This window comes from Erythranthe guttata, chromosome 10 (assembly GCF_056151865.1).
Source record: "Erythranthe guttata isolate IM_541 chromosome 10, IM_541, whole genome shotgun sequence".
Lineage (NCBI taxonomy): Eukaryota > Viridiplantae > Streptophyta > Magnoliopsida > Lamiales > Phrymaceae > Erythranthe > Erythranthe guttata.
This window is the reverse complement of record NC_142542.1, coordinates 17,685,113-17,704,494: the sequence shown is the minus strand read 5'-3', so window position 1 is coordinate 17,704,494 and position 19,382 is coordinate 17,685,113. Positions and strand designations below refer to the sequence as shown.

The window sequence follows — 19,382 nt, the reverse complement described above, 5'->3', positions numbered from 1 at the left end:
GACAATTCCCCTAATTCTTCTCTCCTAAATCGATTCAAGGGATTAAAAAACTTTTCTTTAATCGAGTAAATATAAACACCATGAATTCAAATATATTATGAATTCACAGTGGAGACTTGAGACTTGATTTCTTCGTTTACATGAGCCGGACGCCTTCTTTTAGCAGCACGAATTAGGTTGCAGCACGGGCTGAAACATTTGTAAAGTCCACATTTATAATGATTGTTGATTTATCGTAAAATTTCGATGTTTACATGTACTTAAAATCATGGTTCCACTAATGCACTTCACGCTACGAATCATGAAAGTGTCAACAATACATACTCACGATACGAATGAAAAATGTGAAAAACATTGCAAATGGTTGTACCACTATTGGACCATGGTGGGGTAAGAAGACACGCTAAATAGTAACCCAAATTGATGTGCAGGAGAGGAATCAATTTCAATCTAATTAAAAAATACATAAATTTAATTAGCATTCATCATTCAACATTTAATAATACCACTATACCAAATTCAATTTCAATTGCTATTTACTTATTGACTTAAATATTATCATGATATATATATATATATATATTAAGTATATATATATATGTGCATCGCCCCCTTCTTCCGCCCCCAAAATTATTTTCACTTTTCTTTTGGCCCGTTTATTTAGGAAACGGCGCCGTTTCCTCCCCTCCCTCCAATCACCATCGTCCATTCTTTTCTTTTCCCTTTTCATCCGAAACAGCCTGCTCGAAGATTAAATCAAGCTGCCTGCTAATCTTTTCTCTTTTCTTTTAATCTCGATTTTTGCCCCTTTCTCCTCTCTTCCTTCTACCGCCGCAATTGTTGACCGCCGCTCCGTCATCTCCCTCTATTTCTCCACCCACTGTTATTCTACGGTTCAGGTTCCGACGGAGCTCTCGTTCTAGCAAACCCTTTCCGACCGCGGTCCGGCCGTTTGTGGGCCCCGATTTCTGCTTTTATTTTCAGAAGTTCTTCAGCCCAGTTTCTTCACGCTCTTCAATCCCCCTTTTCTCTCTGCCTCCCCCCTGTTTTTCTTATACGGATGGACCCATTTCCGAATCTCTTCATCTAAATTTCGAGTAATGGCGTTCATTTTAGGAGCTGCCCCAACAACAATTGCAGAATGCAGTTCCTCTATGCAATTTATTACTCGCACTCTGTCGAACAATCTCCGAAATAGGAATCTGGTAAAACCCTAATCTCTCTCTCTTCTCTCCTCTGTTCGCTTGATTCCTTTTGTTTATTTTTGATTTGCATAAAGCATTGTTTGACATTTTCACTTGATTTTACAAGTATACCTCTGTTTGGGATTTGCATGCATATGATTTTTGTTCGAAATTATCTGAGAGAGAAGCATTTGAATTTGAATAGAATATTTGGGGAAATATTTCGAACGATTCCATCAAAAAAACAGATTCCAAATCTAGCATATAACTCAAAATAATCAGTTTTAAGAGCTAGGGATTTGAAATCCATTGTCAAATGAATCTGTCCGAACAAGCACGGTGATTTGCGGTTATGGATTAAGTTCTTTGCTCAAATGCTTTCGTCCAAAAAATACAAACTTAGAGCTGACTTGCTTTGCGTGATGCAGATTATGATGTCATCTAATATTGAATATGATACGTACTACATATATGTGATTTCAACTGTTGCTACAAAAGATTAAGATTGTTCTGAATCTTTTTTTTTTTTTTTTACATTTTTAGATGCTATTATCCACAAATTCTTGTTTTAGCCATGAATTTCCACTCTGTTTTTTTATTTGTCCGATTTGGCAGTTTATGTTTGAAGACACGGTGTAGATATCATTTAATCTTTGAGTCTCTTGGAAGACTTCATTTGCTTTGCCAGTTCTTTTTTCAGTTTTCATTATTATGCTCGTCAGATTTGAAGATATTTTTCATATCATAAGCTGCATATTAATGGAAAGTATTTCCGAACAGATGTGTAATTTATACTGCTCTATGGTTGAATAGGGAATAAGATTGTAAAGTTGGTGGAGAACAAAGAAAGCCAGGCTGAGGCAAAGGAGCCCATGAAGACCATTCGGTTTTACAAGCTGTTCTCGTTTGCAGATTTTAGGGACAAAATTCTGATGACAATTGGTACAATTGCTGCTATTGGCAATGGTCTGTCACAGCCCATAATGTCCCTCATTTTAGGGGAGTTAACGGATGTTTTCGGGATATCCAAAAGCGACGACCCTCTATCGGAGGTGTCTAAGGTATGTAAAAGAAAACTGCAATTCAGCTAATTAAGATTCTAACTTCTCTTTATCATTAAGCATCATTGCGACATGTAAAAAAATTATTTCTGCAGCACGTCGGATATTTAATATATATTTCTCAGTATATTGCATATTTACAAGCACTGAAAGATGATCTTTCTCTTACTTAGTTTTATCATTGACTTTAGGTATCTCTTAAATTCGTTTACTTGGCTTTGGGATGCGGGGCCGCAGCATTTCTTCGTAAGTGCTAATAACAATAATTTTTCTCTCAAAAGATTTTTTTTTTCTTCTTAAATTTATAAAACTTCGAATTTTTTGTAGAGGTTTCTTGTTGGGTAACTATTGGGGAGAGGCAGTCTGCAAGAATTAGGAGTCTTTATCTGCAAACTATACTGCGACAGGAGATCGCATACTTTGACCAGGAAGTAAGTACCGGAGAAGTAATTGAAAGGATGTCTTCTGATACCATTCTCATTCAAGATGCAATAGGGGAGAAGGTGGTTCTTTTTTACTCTACTGATGTTAATTTTAGTGTCCATTGTCTTTCTTATTGTCTGTGTGATGGTGCAGGTGGGAAACTTTGTGCAGGTGGTTTCATCATTTCTAGGTGGTTTTGTGATTGCCTTTGTGAAAGGGTGGCATCTTACATTAGTCATGTTGACATCAATCCCGTTGATTGTTATATCCGGTGGAGTCATGTACTCTCTCAGTTCCAAGATAGCTTCCCGAGCAGAAAAATCATAAGCAAGTTGTGGCTAAATACAAGAAATTCCTTGATGCCTCTTACAAATCCGATTTAAATGTATGCTTGAGTTCTGGACTAGGTACAGGATCGCTCGTGTTTATCATGTTCTCCAGTTTTGCTTTGACTGTTTGGTTCGGTGCAAATATGATCTTGCACAACGGCTATACAGGAGGTGAAGTGATCACCGTACTCCTTGCAGTGATAATAGGTGGCACGTAAGTCTCTCTTAGATATATGTCATATTAAAATGGTTCTTGTATTGCCCTATAAAATGTTTTTTTTTTCTTTCTAAAACCGAATTGAGATTAATAATTTCGGGAATCGTCAATTTCAGTTCTCTTGGTCAAGCGGCTCCTCCCCTGACTTCATTTGCTGCTGGTCAAGCAGCAGCGTTTAAGATGTTTGAGACAATAAATAGGAAACCAACCATAGATGCTTATGATTCCAAAGGAAAGATATTGAATGACATTATTGGAGATATAGAGTTGAGAGATGTTTGTTTCAGCTATCCGGCAAGGCCAAAAGAGCAAATCTTCGATGGATTTTCTCTATTTTGCAATTAATAGAGGTAAAGAGTAGGGTTTATGGCTGATGAGTGATGACTGATGCCTTTTTTTTCTTCCTGGTATGTGGTATATATGAATATGTCAGGTGATATAAACGGCTTCGGCTGAATATATTGATATTGCAGTGGAAGCTGCTCGCAAAGCATTCTTCAGAAATGGTGGCAAAGATTGGTCATCCGCAACTGGGGCCCACCGAGCCAAGTATTTACGAGCCATCGCTGCTAAGGTTTTTCTTGCTCACTCTAATTAAATTTTGTTGCAAAATATTTCATTTTCTTGTGGACTATTTTCTCGTATGGTTTGGGGGTGCGATAGAAACTATTTTGGTAATTTTATGTAAAATTATAAAATCTTGACTCTTGCTTCGTGAATTTGAGAACTGAATTGTGTAAAGGTTTATTTCAATTTTATTGGTACTGTTTCGACTTTATTTTGGATCATGCCACTTGATTGATTCGTTTTAGATATAATCATGGCACATGACTGATTACTGCAAGATAGTTGAGTTTTCATTCTTATCACATCATCCCATTTATTTTCCCCTTTTTTTGGTTTTGCCCCTTTTTATTCTAAAACACTGTCGTATCGTGCTTACTGCGCCACATTTGCACTGTATATTAAGAAGATCATACGACCATTGAGAGATAGACTATGTTGATAGGATTAGATTTTTTAACGACAATAGTTATTTGGATTCAAATACGCATTTGTAAATAATTTGCAAGAATTGCTTATACATTTTTGTAGTTACATTCCAACTGATAAGTTATTAAGGTTCATTTTCGTCCAATTGTTTCATAGTTTTGGGGATTGCACCATATCACATGGTGCATTCGCATCACCAACTCCGTCGAAATAACCGATCGACTTGTGCAAATATGACTACTGGACACCGCGCCTTGCGCGGTGCTCCGTACCTAGTATATATATATATATATATATATATATATATATATATATATATATATATATATATATATATATATATATATATATATATTGAAGGGTGAGTCATACCACCCAAGTCACTAGACCTAACAACCAACCATAAATGGCATGATTGACACCTTGTTCAGTTGGATATGCCCTAACGGTTGTAGCAAGTGAATTTGTATCAATAGATTTAAATTTAAATATTTTTGTCGGCACTCGCTAAGTCGATTTTATCACATATGAACAGCTTAGTTGATTTACATCTCTCGATAATATCAAATAACACGAGTTCGAGTGCACATATATGATTAATTACATATTCCTTCATTAAAAATAATTAGTTGACTTTGTACATTATAAAATATATGCCCTTCATGGTTATTTTTGTTTTATACAATTAAAATGAATATTGAAGAATATTTTATAATGAATAATTTCGATTGTTTTTGTCGAGTAAATAAATCACATGTCAATGATATTTTTGTATTCTAGTCCTTTTACTTTGAAAGATACTTGCACTATTTAATTCAGTATCAACACACACTAAAACTAAAGTATATATTTATGTAATGCACATAAAATTATATTATTGAATATTAAAATCAGGAGTCAAATGATGAAGCCGCATTTAAATTGTAAATCATTATTATCCAAGTAAACCATGGTCTGCCTCATGCACAGGAAATTCTTACAATGGCCTGAAATACAAAGGGTCCTCAATGACACAAGTCTCAGACCGGAGGATCGCCCTGATATTCTATGTCGCGTATTCAAAATGAAGCTGGACAGTTTGATGACGGATTTCAAGAAGGGACATATATTCGGACGAATTAGAGCACGTAAGTCATGAACTCTTTTTAATAAATTACTTTACGAGTAAATTCATTACATAAAGTATCGCATTAAAGTATGAATATTAATTTACGTAATTTACATAATTATTTTTATACATAGATGTGTGTACTATAGAATTTCAGAAGCGTGGTCTGCCTCATGCACATATATTGTTGTGGTTGGATAACGATGCCAAACCTAAGTGCTCCGCCGACAACTATAGGATGATCTGTGCGGAAATTCCGGACAAAAAAACCGTCAGAAAGATGTACAACTTGGTTGAGAAATACATGATACACGGCCCGTGCGGCCATGCGAATTTGAATTCACCTTGCATGAAGGATGGCGTTTGCACGAAGAGGTTTCCAAAAAAGTTTGTACAGCGAACCGAGGCCGACCCTGATGGTTATCCGGTATATAGGAGAAGGGATAATGGAAGAACGGTTAGGAAGAAGAATACTATTCTTGATAACGGATTTGTGGTTCCCTACAACCGTGTGTTATTGAGTAAATACCGAGCCCACATCAATATCGAGTTGTGCAACCAGAGCAAGTCAATAAAGTATCTGTTCAAGTACGTTAACAAGGGACACGATCGTGTCACGGCAACATTTTTCCAACCTACGTCTACGGACGCCGGTCCTGCTGTTCGTGATGAAATCAAAATGTATTATGACTGCAGATATTTATCTGCGTGCGAGGCAATGTGGAGGATATTTGCATTTGAGATACATTACCGAGATCCACCCGTCATTAGATTGAGCTTCCATCTCCCCGACAATCAACCGTTGGTATTCAATGAGAACCAATCATTAAAGAGTGTCTTGGAAAGGCCAACCGCGAGGCAAACCATGTTCTTGGCGTGGTTCGAGGCGAACAAGACCTACCCACCAGCTAGGGAGTTACGGTACGCAGAGTTTCCCCAACATTATGTGTACAAGGATGATTCTCGGGTATGGGTGCCAAGAAAGAAGAGGTTTGCCATTGGAAGAGTCACCAATGTGCCCCCGACAAAGGGAGAAGACTTTTATCTTAGATTGTTGCTCAATGTCCAAAGAGGGTGCAAAAGTTACGAAGACATCAGAACGGTGGATGGCATTGTTTATGCGACGTTTAGGGATGCGTGCTATATGTTGGGGCTGTTGGAAGATGACAAGGAGTACATTGGTGCAATTAGAGAGGCATACGGTTGGGCAAACGGACACTTCCTCAGATTGTTGTTCGCTGTTATGTTGCTTTCTAATAGTTTGAGCAGACCGGAACATGTTTGGGAGAAATGTTGGTCCAATTTGTCTGATGATATTACATACAAGCACCAGAAACGTCATAATAATCCAGGTATCGATTAGTTTTGTGGTATTTTACAAATTTTTGTTTAAGTTCTTATTTGTCCGGAACACATTTGTCTTACTATCTATACCTTTGCAGACTTGACTCTATCGGATGATAGTTTGAAGAACTACGCGTTGATTGAAATCGAGAAGATCCTACAGAGCAACGGCAAGAGCTTGCGGAATTTTGACTCTATGCCGATGCCACTAGATTCGTCGATGGATGACACGGAGAACCGATTAGTGCTCGATGAGTTGGACTACGATGTATTTGCGATGGCTGAAGAACTAGAACGATATCTTTCTTCTATCACAGATGAGCAGAGAAGGGTCTACGATGCCATCATGGATGATGTGTCGGAGAATTGTGGCGGGATGTACTTCATCTACGGTCACGGAGGTACCGGAAAGACATTTATATGGAGAACGTTGTCCGCTGCTGTCCGTTCGAAGGGGGAAATAGTTCTTAATGTTGCTTCGAGTGGCATAGCATCGTTGCTGCTTCCCGGTGGCCGAACCGCTCATTCTAGATTTGGACTCCCCATCATTGTGCACGATGGTTCCACCTGCAGCATTACACAGCAGAGTCCACAAGCAGAATTGCTTATAAATGCGAGGCTCATTATATGGGATCTATTGTTTCGAAGCGCTTGACAAGACCTTGCGATCTATCATGCATGTTCCCAAACCATTCGGTGGCAAGGTTGTCGTTCTTGGCGGAGACTTTAGACAGATTTTACCTGTTGTACTGAAGGCATCAAGGCAGGACATTGTTCACGCTACGATCAACTCATCTCAGCTTTGGGAAGAATGTAAGGTTCTTAAGTTGCATACGAATATGAGGCTTCAATCAAGTTCTAATCCATCGGAAGTTGAAGAAGTAAAGGAGTTTGCTGATTGGATACTGAGTATCGGTAATGGGGAGGCGGGAGAGCAAAACGATGGTGAAGCGTCTGTTGAGATTCCAGAGGACATGCTAATTCCCGATTCCGAAGATCTATTATTGGAGTTGTTGCAGTTTGTATATCCAGATTTGTTGAGTAACATATCAAATCCCGATTACTTCCAAGGGAGGGCGGTGCTTGCCCCGACTAATGACTGCATTGAGTTTGTCAACGAATACTTATGCTCCCTCCTTCCCGGCGAAGAGAAGTTGTACCTAAGTGCGGATAGTATGTGCAAGGATGAGATGAGTTCGGAAGAGAATGCTCAAATTTATACGACCGAATTCCTCAACACCGTGTCTTGCTCCGGTCTCCCTTCACATAGGCTGAAACTAAAGGAAAATGTTCCTGTTATGCTCATACGAAACATCGACCAGGCGAGAGGCCTTTGTAATGGAACCAGACTTCAAGTTGTTAGAATGGGAACTCATGTTCTTAGCTGCAAGGTTCTATCCGGCAAAAATACCGGTGATGTTGTTTTCATTCCTCGGATGACGTTGGTCCCGTCGAACTCTACTCTACCAATTAAGTTCCAGAGGCGACAATTTCCACTGATGATTTCCTTTGCAATGACCATCAATAAGAGTCAGGGTCAAACACTTTCCCACGTTGGTTTGTATCTACCCTGACCTGTATTCAGCCACGGTCAGTTGTACGTTGCACTCTCGAGAGTCAAGAGTAGATCTGGCATAAAGATCCTAATCAAGTCCGAATCCGGTGGGTTGTCGAGTTCAACTAGCAACGTTGTTTACAACGAAGTATTTCAGCTCATATGAAGGTATATGTCGTAAATTATCGTCTATTTATATTATTATAACGATATTTAGTCTTATTAATGTGTGTATATCCTCTTTATGTTTAGGTATGTCTGCACGTGATTTTGTATTTCTAGCATATTCGCTGCATTCGCATTTGGTAAGTAATGTAATCTAAATATTATTTGATTACGCATTATTGTCATTGTTGTTTCATAAAGAATGCATTGAACTCAATTCATGTGAAGTACGTAAATTTTGCAGGTTATCTACTATGTACTGTTAGATTTAAGCGAACCAACGAGGTGGTGCAGTGTGTTTGATTCCATTACTTTAATTAGTTCTAGCATTCTCATATGGAAGACATGTTGAACGGAATATTTTATGCATTATGTTATAAGCAAATATTATGTTGCTTCGGACCAAAAATTTTTGTTCAACAACATATTTGCTCATATTAGTTTTATATTTATTTTGAAATATTTTTCTTTACTATCCTAAATTGTTCAATAGTAGATTTGTTCTCGAAGGTGATCACCGTGCATCGCACGGGTGAAATACTAGTTATCCAAGTAAACCATGGCATCATAAATATAATTCTAACTCACTACAAAATTGGTTCTTTCAATGACGAGTGATATATGATCTAATGAGTACTAATATGGAATGATGCATGCCTTCTCCAATATATATATATATATATATATATATATATATATATATATATATATATATATATATATATATATATATATATATAGCATCCTGAAAAAAATCGAAAAATTCTTGGAAAACTTTTGTAATCTGTTCGTTCTTTTTTTCTCTCAAAAAGAGATGGATTGAGAAACTCAGTCGACCAAAGGCGAAACATAGACTCGATAGAGATTAATATAATTGTTGAAGAAACAACAAAATTTTTGACGGTCCGAAAATAAAGAACTAGTTAATATATTCAAAAGAGTTATATATTTGCAAAATAGTATTTCCTTCGTTTTATATTAAGTGTTGTTTAAGGGTGATCCACATTGCATACAGATACATAGTAAATAAACTTGATTTCGAGATAATAAGTTATTATTTGACAATTTTACCCATTTGTGCCTTTTTACTGTCTCTTTCTCACTTTATTAATGTCAGGTTGAAATTAGAAAATAAATAAGTGAATAAATAAACAAATAAAAAAAAATTGGTCCGGAAACGCAATGGAAGGCTACATGGGCCGATTTAATATGAACTTTCCAAATTGGGCCTTTATATTTATATTTCTTATTGGTTTCATTTATTGTTCAAATTTCAAATGAAATATTAAATCCTGAATGGACAGATTTTAATTGAAACTAATCCATACCAGAATTTAATTAGGTCGAAATTATATGGCTTAAGCTGCATATCTACTAATTTTCTTCTTACAATGGTATAATCTAGACTCTAATTACTAAGATTTCATTTGATTCGATTAGTCGCGATTAATTAGATAATTTGGGCTTCGTTTGATGTTTGATGACGTCTAATAACTTTTCAGATCGGCCCGCAGTTGTGAAAGAAATAGTTCTAATCTTGGGTTGTTGAAAATTTATGTATTAGACCTTCTATGTCCCAAAAATATAATTAGTTTTTTTGTGAGATTATTTAATTTTATTTTGACCAATTTTATCTCAGGAACCAATCGAATTATTATAAGCAAATAAGAGGGTACACCATGTCATTCATTCTCGTCCGTCCGATCAACAACAAGCTCGTATGCAGAAATCTCATATCCCCCTAATCCCGTCGTAATAAAAGAGAAGAACGAATATCATATCGATTAAAAAAGATCTTGTCGACATTGCCTACTTAATTGTTTCCTAGCCTCGAGTGTGTTGGTAGTAGCATGCTATATCAGACTTAAGCGTATCGGAGAATTTTATGTCGTGTCACATTGTATTTTTAGCTTGTTTTATATAAAGAAGAACATCCATTTTAAATGTTTAATTTTTTTTCCCTAATTTTGACCATTTTTTGAATAATTTGGTTGAGAATTATTACCAAGATCCACGGCTATTATTCATCCTTATAATTTATAAAGTCCATTTTTAATCTTATGGAATAATCCTCAGAACCAGTGACTTATGTCCTTGCATTTGTGTAATGGTATTAATCATGCCACGTGGGCTTGCATCTACCCATCTTTTGTTTATGCCAAATTGCCAATTGTACAAAATTAGATACTACTCTATATATTTTTTTTGTCGAGAAAAAATCATTTTTTTCTCATATTTGGCTAATCAAAGTATGCATAATTAAATGTAATTCGTCTGTATACTTGAAGGTGTGTATTGGTGATATTAATATTAAATGATACATTCCAACAAATAACTTAAATTTTTAGTTGAGATGGTCATTCAACACAAATAGAAGGATATTTTCATAATTTAATTTTACACAAGGAGATTGCCGTAATTTGCCCCTTTTTTTAATTGATATTTGTACACATCCATCTAACTATTCCTGGTCGTAATGTTCATTCCGAGCGAGTCTTGATTTTCAGGGTTTTCAATTTTAATGTTACGTTTGTTCAATTTAGGGACAATATAAAACATTGAAAATGTGCTAATTAAAAAATAAATAGTTGAAAATTTGAAACAGAAATGTTTGAATTCTTTTGTCTTGACCGTTTGCTTACAAAGAATATTGACATATTCATCTTTCCCCTTTTCTCACTAGTCATAAATTTCCAACCCAGTATTTATGAAAAGTCCTTTTGACAATTTTAGATATAGGTAGACATTAAAATAGTTGAATTCGATGGTCAATATTACATATAGACGTGTAAGCAATTTTTTATTTATATTTTTAGTAACAAGGAAATCCGCAGCAAATCATACATGCCAACTGTGTAACCTTATATTCTCGAATAATGGCTTGCAAATTATATTAGTGAACTAAAATTGTAAATATATTAGGCTAACTATGTGTGACAAACTGTAGAGGTGGATTTAGGGGGTTTTGGGGTTTGGGGATATACAGGGGCGGACCCATGCATATGGCCCCTCCCAAGAATTTTTTTTTAAAGCAATTTTTTTTCCTTTTCTTTTTAAATTGTCATTTATGTATTAGTTAATGCATTTTCGCCTCTCCAAACTTTTAATTTTGTACACTTTAGTCCATAAAAAAAATATTCTCTTAAATTACCCAGATATTTCAGCCTCTCCAATAAAACCTCCCTATGTCCGCCCCTGGGGATATGGGTGTGAATTAAGAGAAGGAAAAATATATTTTTCATGGGCTAAAATGTATATAATTTAAATCTTGGGATGACCAAAATTTATAAATTAATAAATAAATAACAAAATAGAATAAAAAAAATAATAGAAAATTGCTAAAAGAATTTTTTTCGCTGGGGAGCCTCCCAAGGCTACACATAGGTCCGCCCTGACAAACTGTACCAATCGACCGTCGGCAAGATAATTTGAACTTAGTTTATTTGACACAAACTCATTTGTTCAAACTGATAGATCATCGTTTACAGGACACCTAGGCATATTTCATAATATATAACTACATGCAACTTCGTTACTGGATATATAAGTATTAAATTATAGTTTTAAAATGCCCACTGTTGAATATAAAAATATTAAATTAGAGTTTTTAAATGAGGCAGTTTATTCAACATCTACAATTTCTCGTATATTATTTTCCTACCCCTACAACTTTCCTATCTCCACAAACAGCCCTGGAGTAAAAAACCTCATCAATACGATCAGATGGGCATTTTAGTGAAAACAAAAAACAAGTTGACGATAACTGTAGTAGTTGAACAGTATATAAAATTAAGGGAAATTACGGCCTACCCCTGAGTTATGGTCAAATTACAAAAAACACCCTCCTATTTAGGTAATTACAGTCACCTCTCAACTATGTATTATCTTATAAAAATACCCATGTATAAAATACCCATCCACATGTAAATTTATGGATGTTAATTCAGTAAAACCGAACCGAAATTTCGGTACACCAATATTTCATACCGCTTACCAAACTGAATATATTATTTTGTCGTTAAACAACCAAATTACATAAATTTTATATAAAAATATTTAAAAGGAGGGGTTGGCTGTAATTACCCAAACAAAATGAGTTTTTTCGCAATTTGACCATACATCTGGGGTGGCCGTAATTTTCCCTAAATATAAGCAATCATAAGCATTTTGTTTCTCTCCACACATCGTATCGTATCATTTATCGTATTACATCGTAAGATATTTGACTAACTGATAAAAATAGTATAAAATATGTATATATATAAATAAAAAACAATAAACATGTAAAATTCATATTTTAAAGTCCCGCCAATAGTTCGAAATAAACTTAATCAAGTTTCAACATTAAATTATTAATTAAAGTCATAGTTTTTTGAAATGATATATAGTACTCCCTCCTTTCCTCAATAGTTGTCATTTTTTTTAGTTGCACACATATTAAGAAACTAAATAAATAAGCATAGATAGCAGCAAAAAATATAGTAAATCACTAAAATGCCCATGCCATTAATTGATTTTCAATTAATTATATTTCAATTAATTATGAGTGAGGAAGGGCAAAATTAAAAGATTGCAATTAATTATTCATTGGAATAGTAAAATAACAAATAATTTGAAATATGAAAAAATAGCAAAAGTGACAAATATTAAGGGAAGGAGGGAGTATCGATTTTATTACCTTTGCTCATGTATATTTGACACACACAATTATTATTCAAAAATATGTTCTGAAATGCACAAATCGCCCCCCCCCCCCCCCCCCCCCCAATGTACTGAAAAATGCATACGTCACCCCAGTGTGCTGAAAAATCGCACAAATCTCCGCTCACATGTGCTGAAAATTGACACATACATCACCCCTAAAACACGTTGAATAAATATCGTATCGTATCGTAATATCGAGCTATTTTACCGATATTTGACTACATTCAACAAAATATCAAAAAAAAAAAAAAAAAAAAGACTACATTCAATGTATACACCGAATCTACATTGTTTTAGCCTTACAAAACCTAGCCTAAATAATAAAAATTAAATGAGTTCTTAAGTATAGAGGACAGCCACAAAGCTCATCATAACAAACCTACAGCCTACACGTACTCATACCCTAATAATCTAGCTTTGCAGATCTCAACAACCAAGTGCAACAACTTGGTTATTTGTGTCTTTTTCTTTTTTTTTTTTTTTTTTTTTTGGGGCATTCAAAGTGGGCCCAGTTTGCTAACTCGAGTTCGATTCCTATCGGATCAGGTCCAACTCGTCACACATAAATTATACACTATAGTTTTAACTTGTCAAGAAGTTCGCAAAGGAATGTAACATTATTACAATATAACGTTACATATGTCATTTGTACCTTTGTTTAAAGTTAAAAATATATTTTTTTCTTCTGTTTTTTTTCTAATAATTTTCTTATATTAAATTAATACCCCCACTTCTAATTATCATTAAATTTACTAATTAACTACACTCTTTATTATATTTCAGGTTGGTTGATCAGAGTACAAAAGGCTGAGACAGTGAGTATTGTGCCAAGCAATTAGGCAATAGTATCAAGAAAGATTTTGGTCAGAAATCATCATCAAAAATCTTCTATTAGTCATTATCTTTAAATTTCAATTTGTTTTTTAATTTTTAATTTATTTTTTATAATTTATAATTTTAATATTTTAATATTTTATCTGGGATTGGAGAGATTTTTTGTTCACTGTCTGAAGCAAAGTGAAGCACAGGAAAATATATAAAAAAAAAAAAAAGGAACAAAACTAATTAATGAATGCCACTCTGTTTATTGACCAATTGTATAAAGAAAGTCAGAAAATTGGTCCAAACTGGGAGTACCTTTCCTCTGTCTTTTTTCTCGTACTACAGATTAATATTACATTGGTCACGTGTTACAAAACGTGTGATTTTTGGTCTTTATTTCAAAGAATCTACACAACACCTGGTTTCAAAAAAAAATAAGGGTAAATTATCGGTACACTTCTTAGTTATGCTAAAATAATTTTAAGGTTCACGTTGTATTGATAATTACAACGACACTAATAGAGTAATTATCGGAGCTAAGATTTCATGTCTTGGGGGTCGAGATACACTATATTTGTTTCCCGCAGGGTCATTAATGCTGTCATAGACGAAAATTTATAAATCTTATATAAAATAATAAAAATTTAAGAAATGTACGAATGTCACACCCTACATCTATGTTGTCTCCATCACTAAACTAATAGTTCATTATAATTCTAACGAAATAGTTTATTAAATGCATTTATTCCGTTAGGATTTTTGACAATGTTTCGGGGGTGATTGTTATTACCAATACTATAGGAGCCTTAAAATTAATTGAGCATATCTCTAGATTGTAGATGTAATACCCTAAAATATTATTATTCAATAAAATTACTAGCTACCTTACTTATGTGATTAATTTTTGTTTTATAGACAATTGTTCAATGTTGTCTCCATCGGTTCAACCATGAACCAGCGATGAGGTGGTCCGATCTGATCTCTAAATCAGAAAAAAAAAATTTGGGGTCAAATGACCGAAACCCAATTTGACCAAGTAAACTATTCAAAGCACCGCGGAGTTGGCTATTTTTGACTGAATTTGAGCAAACCATCATGGAGTTAGTTGTGGGTGGCCAGATTTGGTTATGTGTCGTCGAATAGAGGTGGTGGATTGCATGATCTCGAGAAAAAACTTCGAATTTTAACTCAAACACGGAGATATGGAGAGGGATGCTTCATTTGTAAGAAAATAGAGAAATAAAAAAGGAGAAATAAATGAAGAAATTGATAAAAGTGAATAGGGTGTGTGGAAAATTTAGAAATACAAAGAAAATAGTATTTTTAAACATTAAAATAATAATAAAATTAAAGAAAAATTATAAAAAAAATTCAAATACTCGGTCAAATTGGTTCGTTCCCATCAAACCGTGGTCCAAATGGTGGTCCGGTTTAATGGTCTATTCGGTTCTGATATCACTGCAACTTTTTACCCATAAAATGCTACAAATTATAATATTGTTATTGTTGGATTAGACATGTAATATTTTGTTGAGAAATAAGATTTAATTATAGCTTTTAACAATTGAAGTAGTATATCTGTCAAATACAAGAAATCCAACATCCTAACTAATTAATTAATTATTCAATAGAAAATTAATGTAAAAATATCGAATTTTATTCATGTGACCGAGTGACGCCAGAACAAGGTCAAATTGTATTAGTATTAGTATTAGAAAAATACTCAAATATGTTTATTATAGCTTTTAATTACTCAACATATTGGGATAGCTTGAAATAATAAAGCACCTGCTATAAGTTTCTTCAGGAGAAATAATTGATTAATTGAAAAAAAAAAAATTAAATATTACCAGCTCCATTGCTGATTTATTTTATTTTATTTTATTTTTTGTATTTATTACAGTGTCCCTTTCTATGAAAGAACTTTTTTATGTAAAAACTAGTAAATACTAAAAATGTCTCTCTCTTCACATTCGAAAAATGCTTCATTTTATTTTATTTAATATATATAAAATAATAATAATAAATAAAATCCTACCACACTAAATTCCAATATTTACAACCCAGCCTATGGCCCCATTTCTGAAACCCTTCCTTTTATTACACACAATCTTCAAGAAATCTTTTATTTTCTCTTTATGTTTCTAACTATGCTTTCTTCTAATATTTAGGGTAAATTAACGTCAACCCCCGAGGTAAGTTTAAATTACAAAAATACCCTCATGTTTGGATAATTATAACCACCATCTCAACTATGAATCTTCTTACACGTCCACTCTGATGTTGTCAAATTCAACAAAATCTTCTAGATCCCGTATAATATCCTCTAGTTTGTACTCGTTTTGTGCAAAAAATGCAGTTTATGTTTCCCCACAATATGATATTTACAAGCTAAAAGACACATCTTATGATCATCTTGTTTCAAAATGTGAAGCTCGAATGTGGTAAAACATGTACAAACTAGGAAAATATTCCACTAAACTTGATACCGTGAGGGTGAACGTGTAAGAAGACTCATATTTGAGAGATGACAGTAATAACCAAAACAAGAAGGGTTTTTTTTTTGTAATTTAACCTTAGTTCAGGAGAATTGCTGCAATTTACCATTTCCCTTATACACTCGTAATTATTTATAAAATAATCCAAGGGACAAAATTGTATTTACCTAAATAAAATGATTATTTTATTCACATTTACCTAATTTTCTTTATTTCATTTTCATTTCAATTTTTTCTTATAGTCTTGCCAGCCCAGAGCCAAACTCACCAGCAGCCTTTCCTTCCCCTAAACATAGCCACACACACCACATTAAGCCCATTTTAATCAATTCACAATTATTATTATATCATTAAATATTATTTAATTAATGATTACACTAATCATATTAGATCAATTCCATTCCGTTATTATTTATTCTCAATTCCTTCCCTAAAACCATAAATTTCTTTCCTCTCATAATTTCGAAAATACCACATTACAAAAGATTTCAAGATTTTCATAATCCCTCATATTTTTCTTTCTTCTATAAATCCCCGCAGAATTCATCGCTGCCTTCTTCATAATCACCCCTCCTTCCTTTCTTGACCAAATACCAACAATCAATCCCTAATATATATACATATATACATACACCATCTTAATTGTATTTCATTTGATTAAGGATGAAGGAGATTTGGACAACCATGGCGTCGATGATGGGTGTGTGGGCCTTCTGCCAGAGCCTGCTGCACACGGTGTTCCCGCCGGAGCTCCGTTTTGCCTTCCTGAAATTCTTCCACCGCTTCTTCAGCTACTTCTCCACCTACTGCTACTACGACATAACGGAGATCGACGGCGTTAACACCAACGAGCTCTACAACGCCGTCCAGCTCTACCTGAGCTCCTCCGCCTCAATCTCCGGCAGCCGCCTCAGCCTCACCCGGGGACTCAACTCCTCATCCATCACCTACGGCCTTTCCAACAACGACCGACTCATAGACTCATACCGCGGCGCCTCCGTCGAGTGGGAGCACATCGTCACCCAGCGCCAGTCGCAGACTTTTTCGTGGCGGCCACTCCCGGAGGAGAAGCGTGGCTTCACGCTCCGGGTCAGGAAAAAGAACAAACAGTTGGTGCTCAGCTCTTATCTCGACTACGTAATGGAGAAGGCCAACGAATTGCGCCGGAAAAACCAGGATCGGCTGCTCTACACCAATTCCAGAGGCGGATCTCTCGACTCGAGGGGCCATCCATGGGAATCTGTGCCGTTCAAGCACCCCAGCACCTTCGACACATTGGCCATGGATCCTTCTAAAAAAGCTGAAATCATGGCGGATCTTCTGGATTTCGCCAATGGCGAATCTTTCTACCAGAAAACCGGCCGCGCGTGGAAGAGAGGATACCTGCTGTACGGACCGCCGGGCACCGGCAAATCCAGCATGATCGCCGCCATGGCCAACTACCTCGGCTACGATATTTACGATCTCGAGTTGACCGAAGTCAACACCAATTCCGAGTTGCGCAAATTGCTGATGAAGACGAGTTCCAAATCGATTATTGTTATCGAGGATATTGATTGCTCAATTAATTTAACCAATAGGAACAAGAGCGGCGGAGGCGGCGGCGGCGCCGCCGCGAGGAAGAACAGCTACGATATCGGATCGCCGCCTGGCGGCGGCGGCGCCGCCGGCGGCGGCGAGGAGGGGGGAAACACGATAACGCTGTCCGGATTGTTGAATTTCACGGACGGATTGTGGTCGTGCTGCGGTAGTGAGAGAATATTCGTGTTCACGACGAACCATATCGAGAAGCTGGATCCGGCGCTGCTGAGGAGCGGGAGGATGGACATGCACATAAACATGAGCTACTGTTCGTTCCAATCGCTGAAGATTCTGCTGAAGAATTACCTAGGGTTTGAGGAGAGCGGGTTGCGGGAGGGGGTGCTGGCGGAGCTGGAGGCGGTGGTGGCGGCGGCGGAGATGACTCCGGCGGATATAAGTGAGGTTCTGATTAAGAACCGGCGGGATAAGAACAGGGCGGTTGAGGAATTGGTGGAGGCGCTGAAAATTAGGGCTGAGAAGAATCGATTGAAGAAGACGAATTTGGTGGTGGTGATTGGAAACGACGTCGTTGTTGAAGATGAAGAGCAGGAGAAGAGGGCTTTGGAATATCCCAAGGAAAATGGGTCCCACCTAAATTGCGGCAAATGTGGGGAGCAGAATCAAATTGAAGAAGGTGAAGAAGGGAAATTGAAGGAGTAATAATTAATTATTATTATTATTATTAATTTTTTTTTTTTTATCATATGTTTTTAGAATTAACCGAGTTGTATGAACTAAAGAAGAGAGGCTGCAGATTGATGAAATTTGGCAATGTAAAAGAAAACAGAAGTATTAATTATTTAATGTAAGACAACTCGATCCCATTTTGCTTTTGTTATTCTTGATAATGAATTTGATTTTTAAATACCTAATTTCTAAATGCAAGAATGTTTTTTTTTTCTTTTTTTTTTTTAAATTTTAATTTTGTGTCCTAACATTAGATCGATTTGCATGTGGTTATGTGTTCTAAATTGTCTGATTATGGAATTCTGCTTAAAAGTTTGTTTGCAATTTGCATTAATTGGAGAGGAGTTGTAATTTCTTTGATTTAGGGATTTTGATGTGAAATTGCTATTAGAAAAATAAAAATTGAAAAGAAATGCATTTATAATCAATTTTGACACAACCAAAATTTGATTTTGCCTACTATATCTTTGGGTTCTTTTTGTCAAATAAAGTTGGTGTTATTTTGGTTGTCAAATTTGAACAGTTAATGAATCTTGACCAATGATGGCGTTTGTCAAACACTATTGATAAATTACGCTTAAATTATGAAAAATCCTATCTTTGATAATTACAGTCACCCTTTATTCTACATATTTTTATAAAATTTATGCAATTCAGTTATTTATCGAATCAAATCGTATATTAGTTTGGTAAACGGTATGAAATGTTAGC

At 35.4% G+C, this 19,382-nt stretch overlaps 4 protein-coding genes across 8 annotated transcripts; all 4 read left to right on the top strand.

The window, feature by feature from the left end:
• Nucleotides 1-620: 620 nt before the first annotated feature.
• LOC148767727 (ABC transporter B family member 11-like) lies at nucleotides 621-3,477 on the top strand. Of its 2 annotated transcripts, none has more exons than XM_088824064.1 (6): nucleotides 621-1,205; nucleotides 1,998-2,245; nucleotides 2,437-2,491; nucleotides 2,573-2,748; nucleotides 2,822-3,211; nucleotides 3,331-3,477. In XM_088824064.1, the coding sequence occupies exons 2-5, from the start codon at nucleotides 2,057-2,059 to the stop codon at nucleotides 2,993-2,995; spliced, it is 594 nt and encodes a 197-aa protein (XP_088680190.1). In that variant the 5' UTR covers nucleotides 621-1,205; nucleotides 1,998-2,056; the 3' UTR covers nucleotides 2,996-3,211; nucleotides 3,331-3,477. The 2 variants fall into 2 exon arrangements, with proteins under 2 accessions (XP_088680190.1, XP_088680191.1); XM_088824065.1 differs by having other exon boundaries at nucleotides 1,122-1,205; nucleotides 2,097-2,245.
• On the top strand, nucleotides 3,422-8,839 carry LOC148767725 (uncharacterized). Of its 4 annotated transcripts, none has more exons than XM_088824063.1 (7): nucleotides 3,422-3,564; nucleotides 3,688-3,788; nucleotides 5,177-5,334; nucleotides 5,465-6,667; nucleotides 6,758-8,382; nucleotides 8,467-8,519; nucleotides 8,624-8,839. In XM_088824063.1, exons 2-5 carry the CDS (start codon nucleotides 3,718-3,720, stop codon nucleotides 7,312-7,314), a joined length of 1,989 nt encoding a protein of 662 aa, XP_088680189.1. In that variant the 5' UTR covers nucleotides 3,422-3,564; nucleotides 3,688-3,717; the 3' UTR covers nucleotides 7,315-8,382; nucleotides 8,467-8,519; nucleotides 8,624-8,839. The 4 variants fall into 4 exon arrangements, with proteins under 4 accessions (XP_088680189.1, XP_088680187.1, XP_088680188.1 ...); XM_088824061.1 differs by having other exon boundaries at nucleotides 5,450-6,667; XM_088824062.1 differs by lacking the exon at nucleotides 3,422-3,564 and having other exon boundaries at nucleotides 3,580-3,788.
• LOC148767726 (uncharacterized) lies at nucleotides 7,334-8,380 on the top strand. Its single transcript, XM_088824770.1, has 2 exons — nucleotides 7,334-8,100; nucleotides 8,245-8,380. Exons 1-2 carry the CDS (start codon nucleotides 7,334-7,336, stop codon nucleotides 8,378-8,380), a joined length of 903 nt encoding a protein of 300 aa, XP_088680896.1.
• A 7,979-nt stretch (nucleotides 8,840-16,818) lies between the features above and the next one.
• LOC105952302 (P-loop containing nucleoside triphosphate hydrolases superfamily protein) lies at nucleotides 16,819-18,849 on the top strand. Its single transcript, XM_088824078.1, has one exon. It carries the CDS (start codon nucleotides 17,067-17,069, stop codon nucleotides 18,642-18,644), a length of 1,578 nt encoding a protein of 525 aa, XP_088680204.1. The 5' UTR covers nucleotides 16,819-17,066; the 3' UTR covers nucleotides 18,645-18,849.
• Nucleotides 18,850-19,382: the final 533 nt, after the last annotated feature.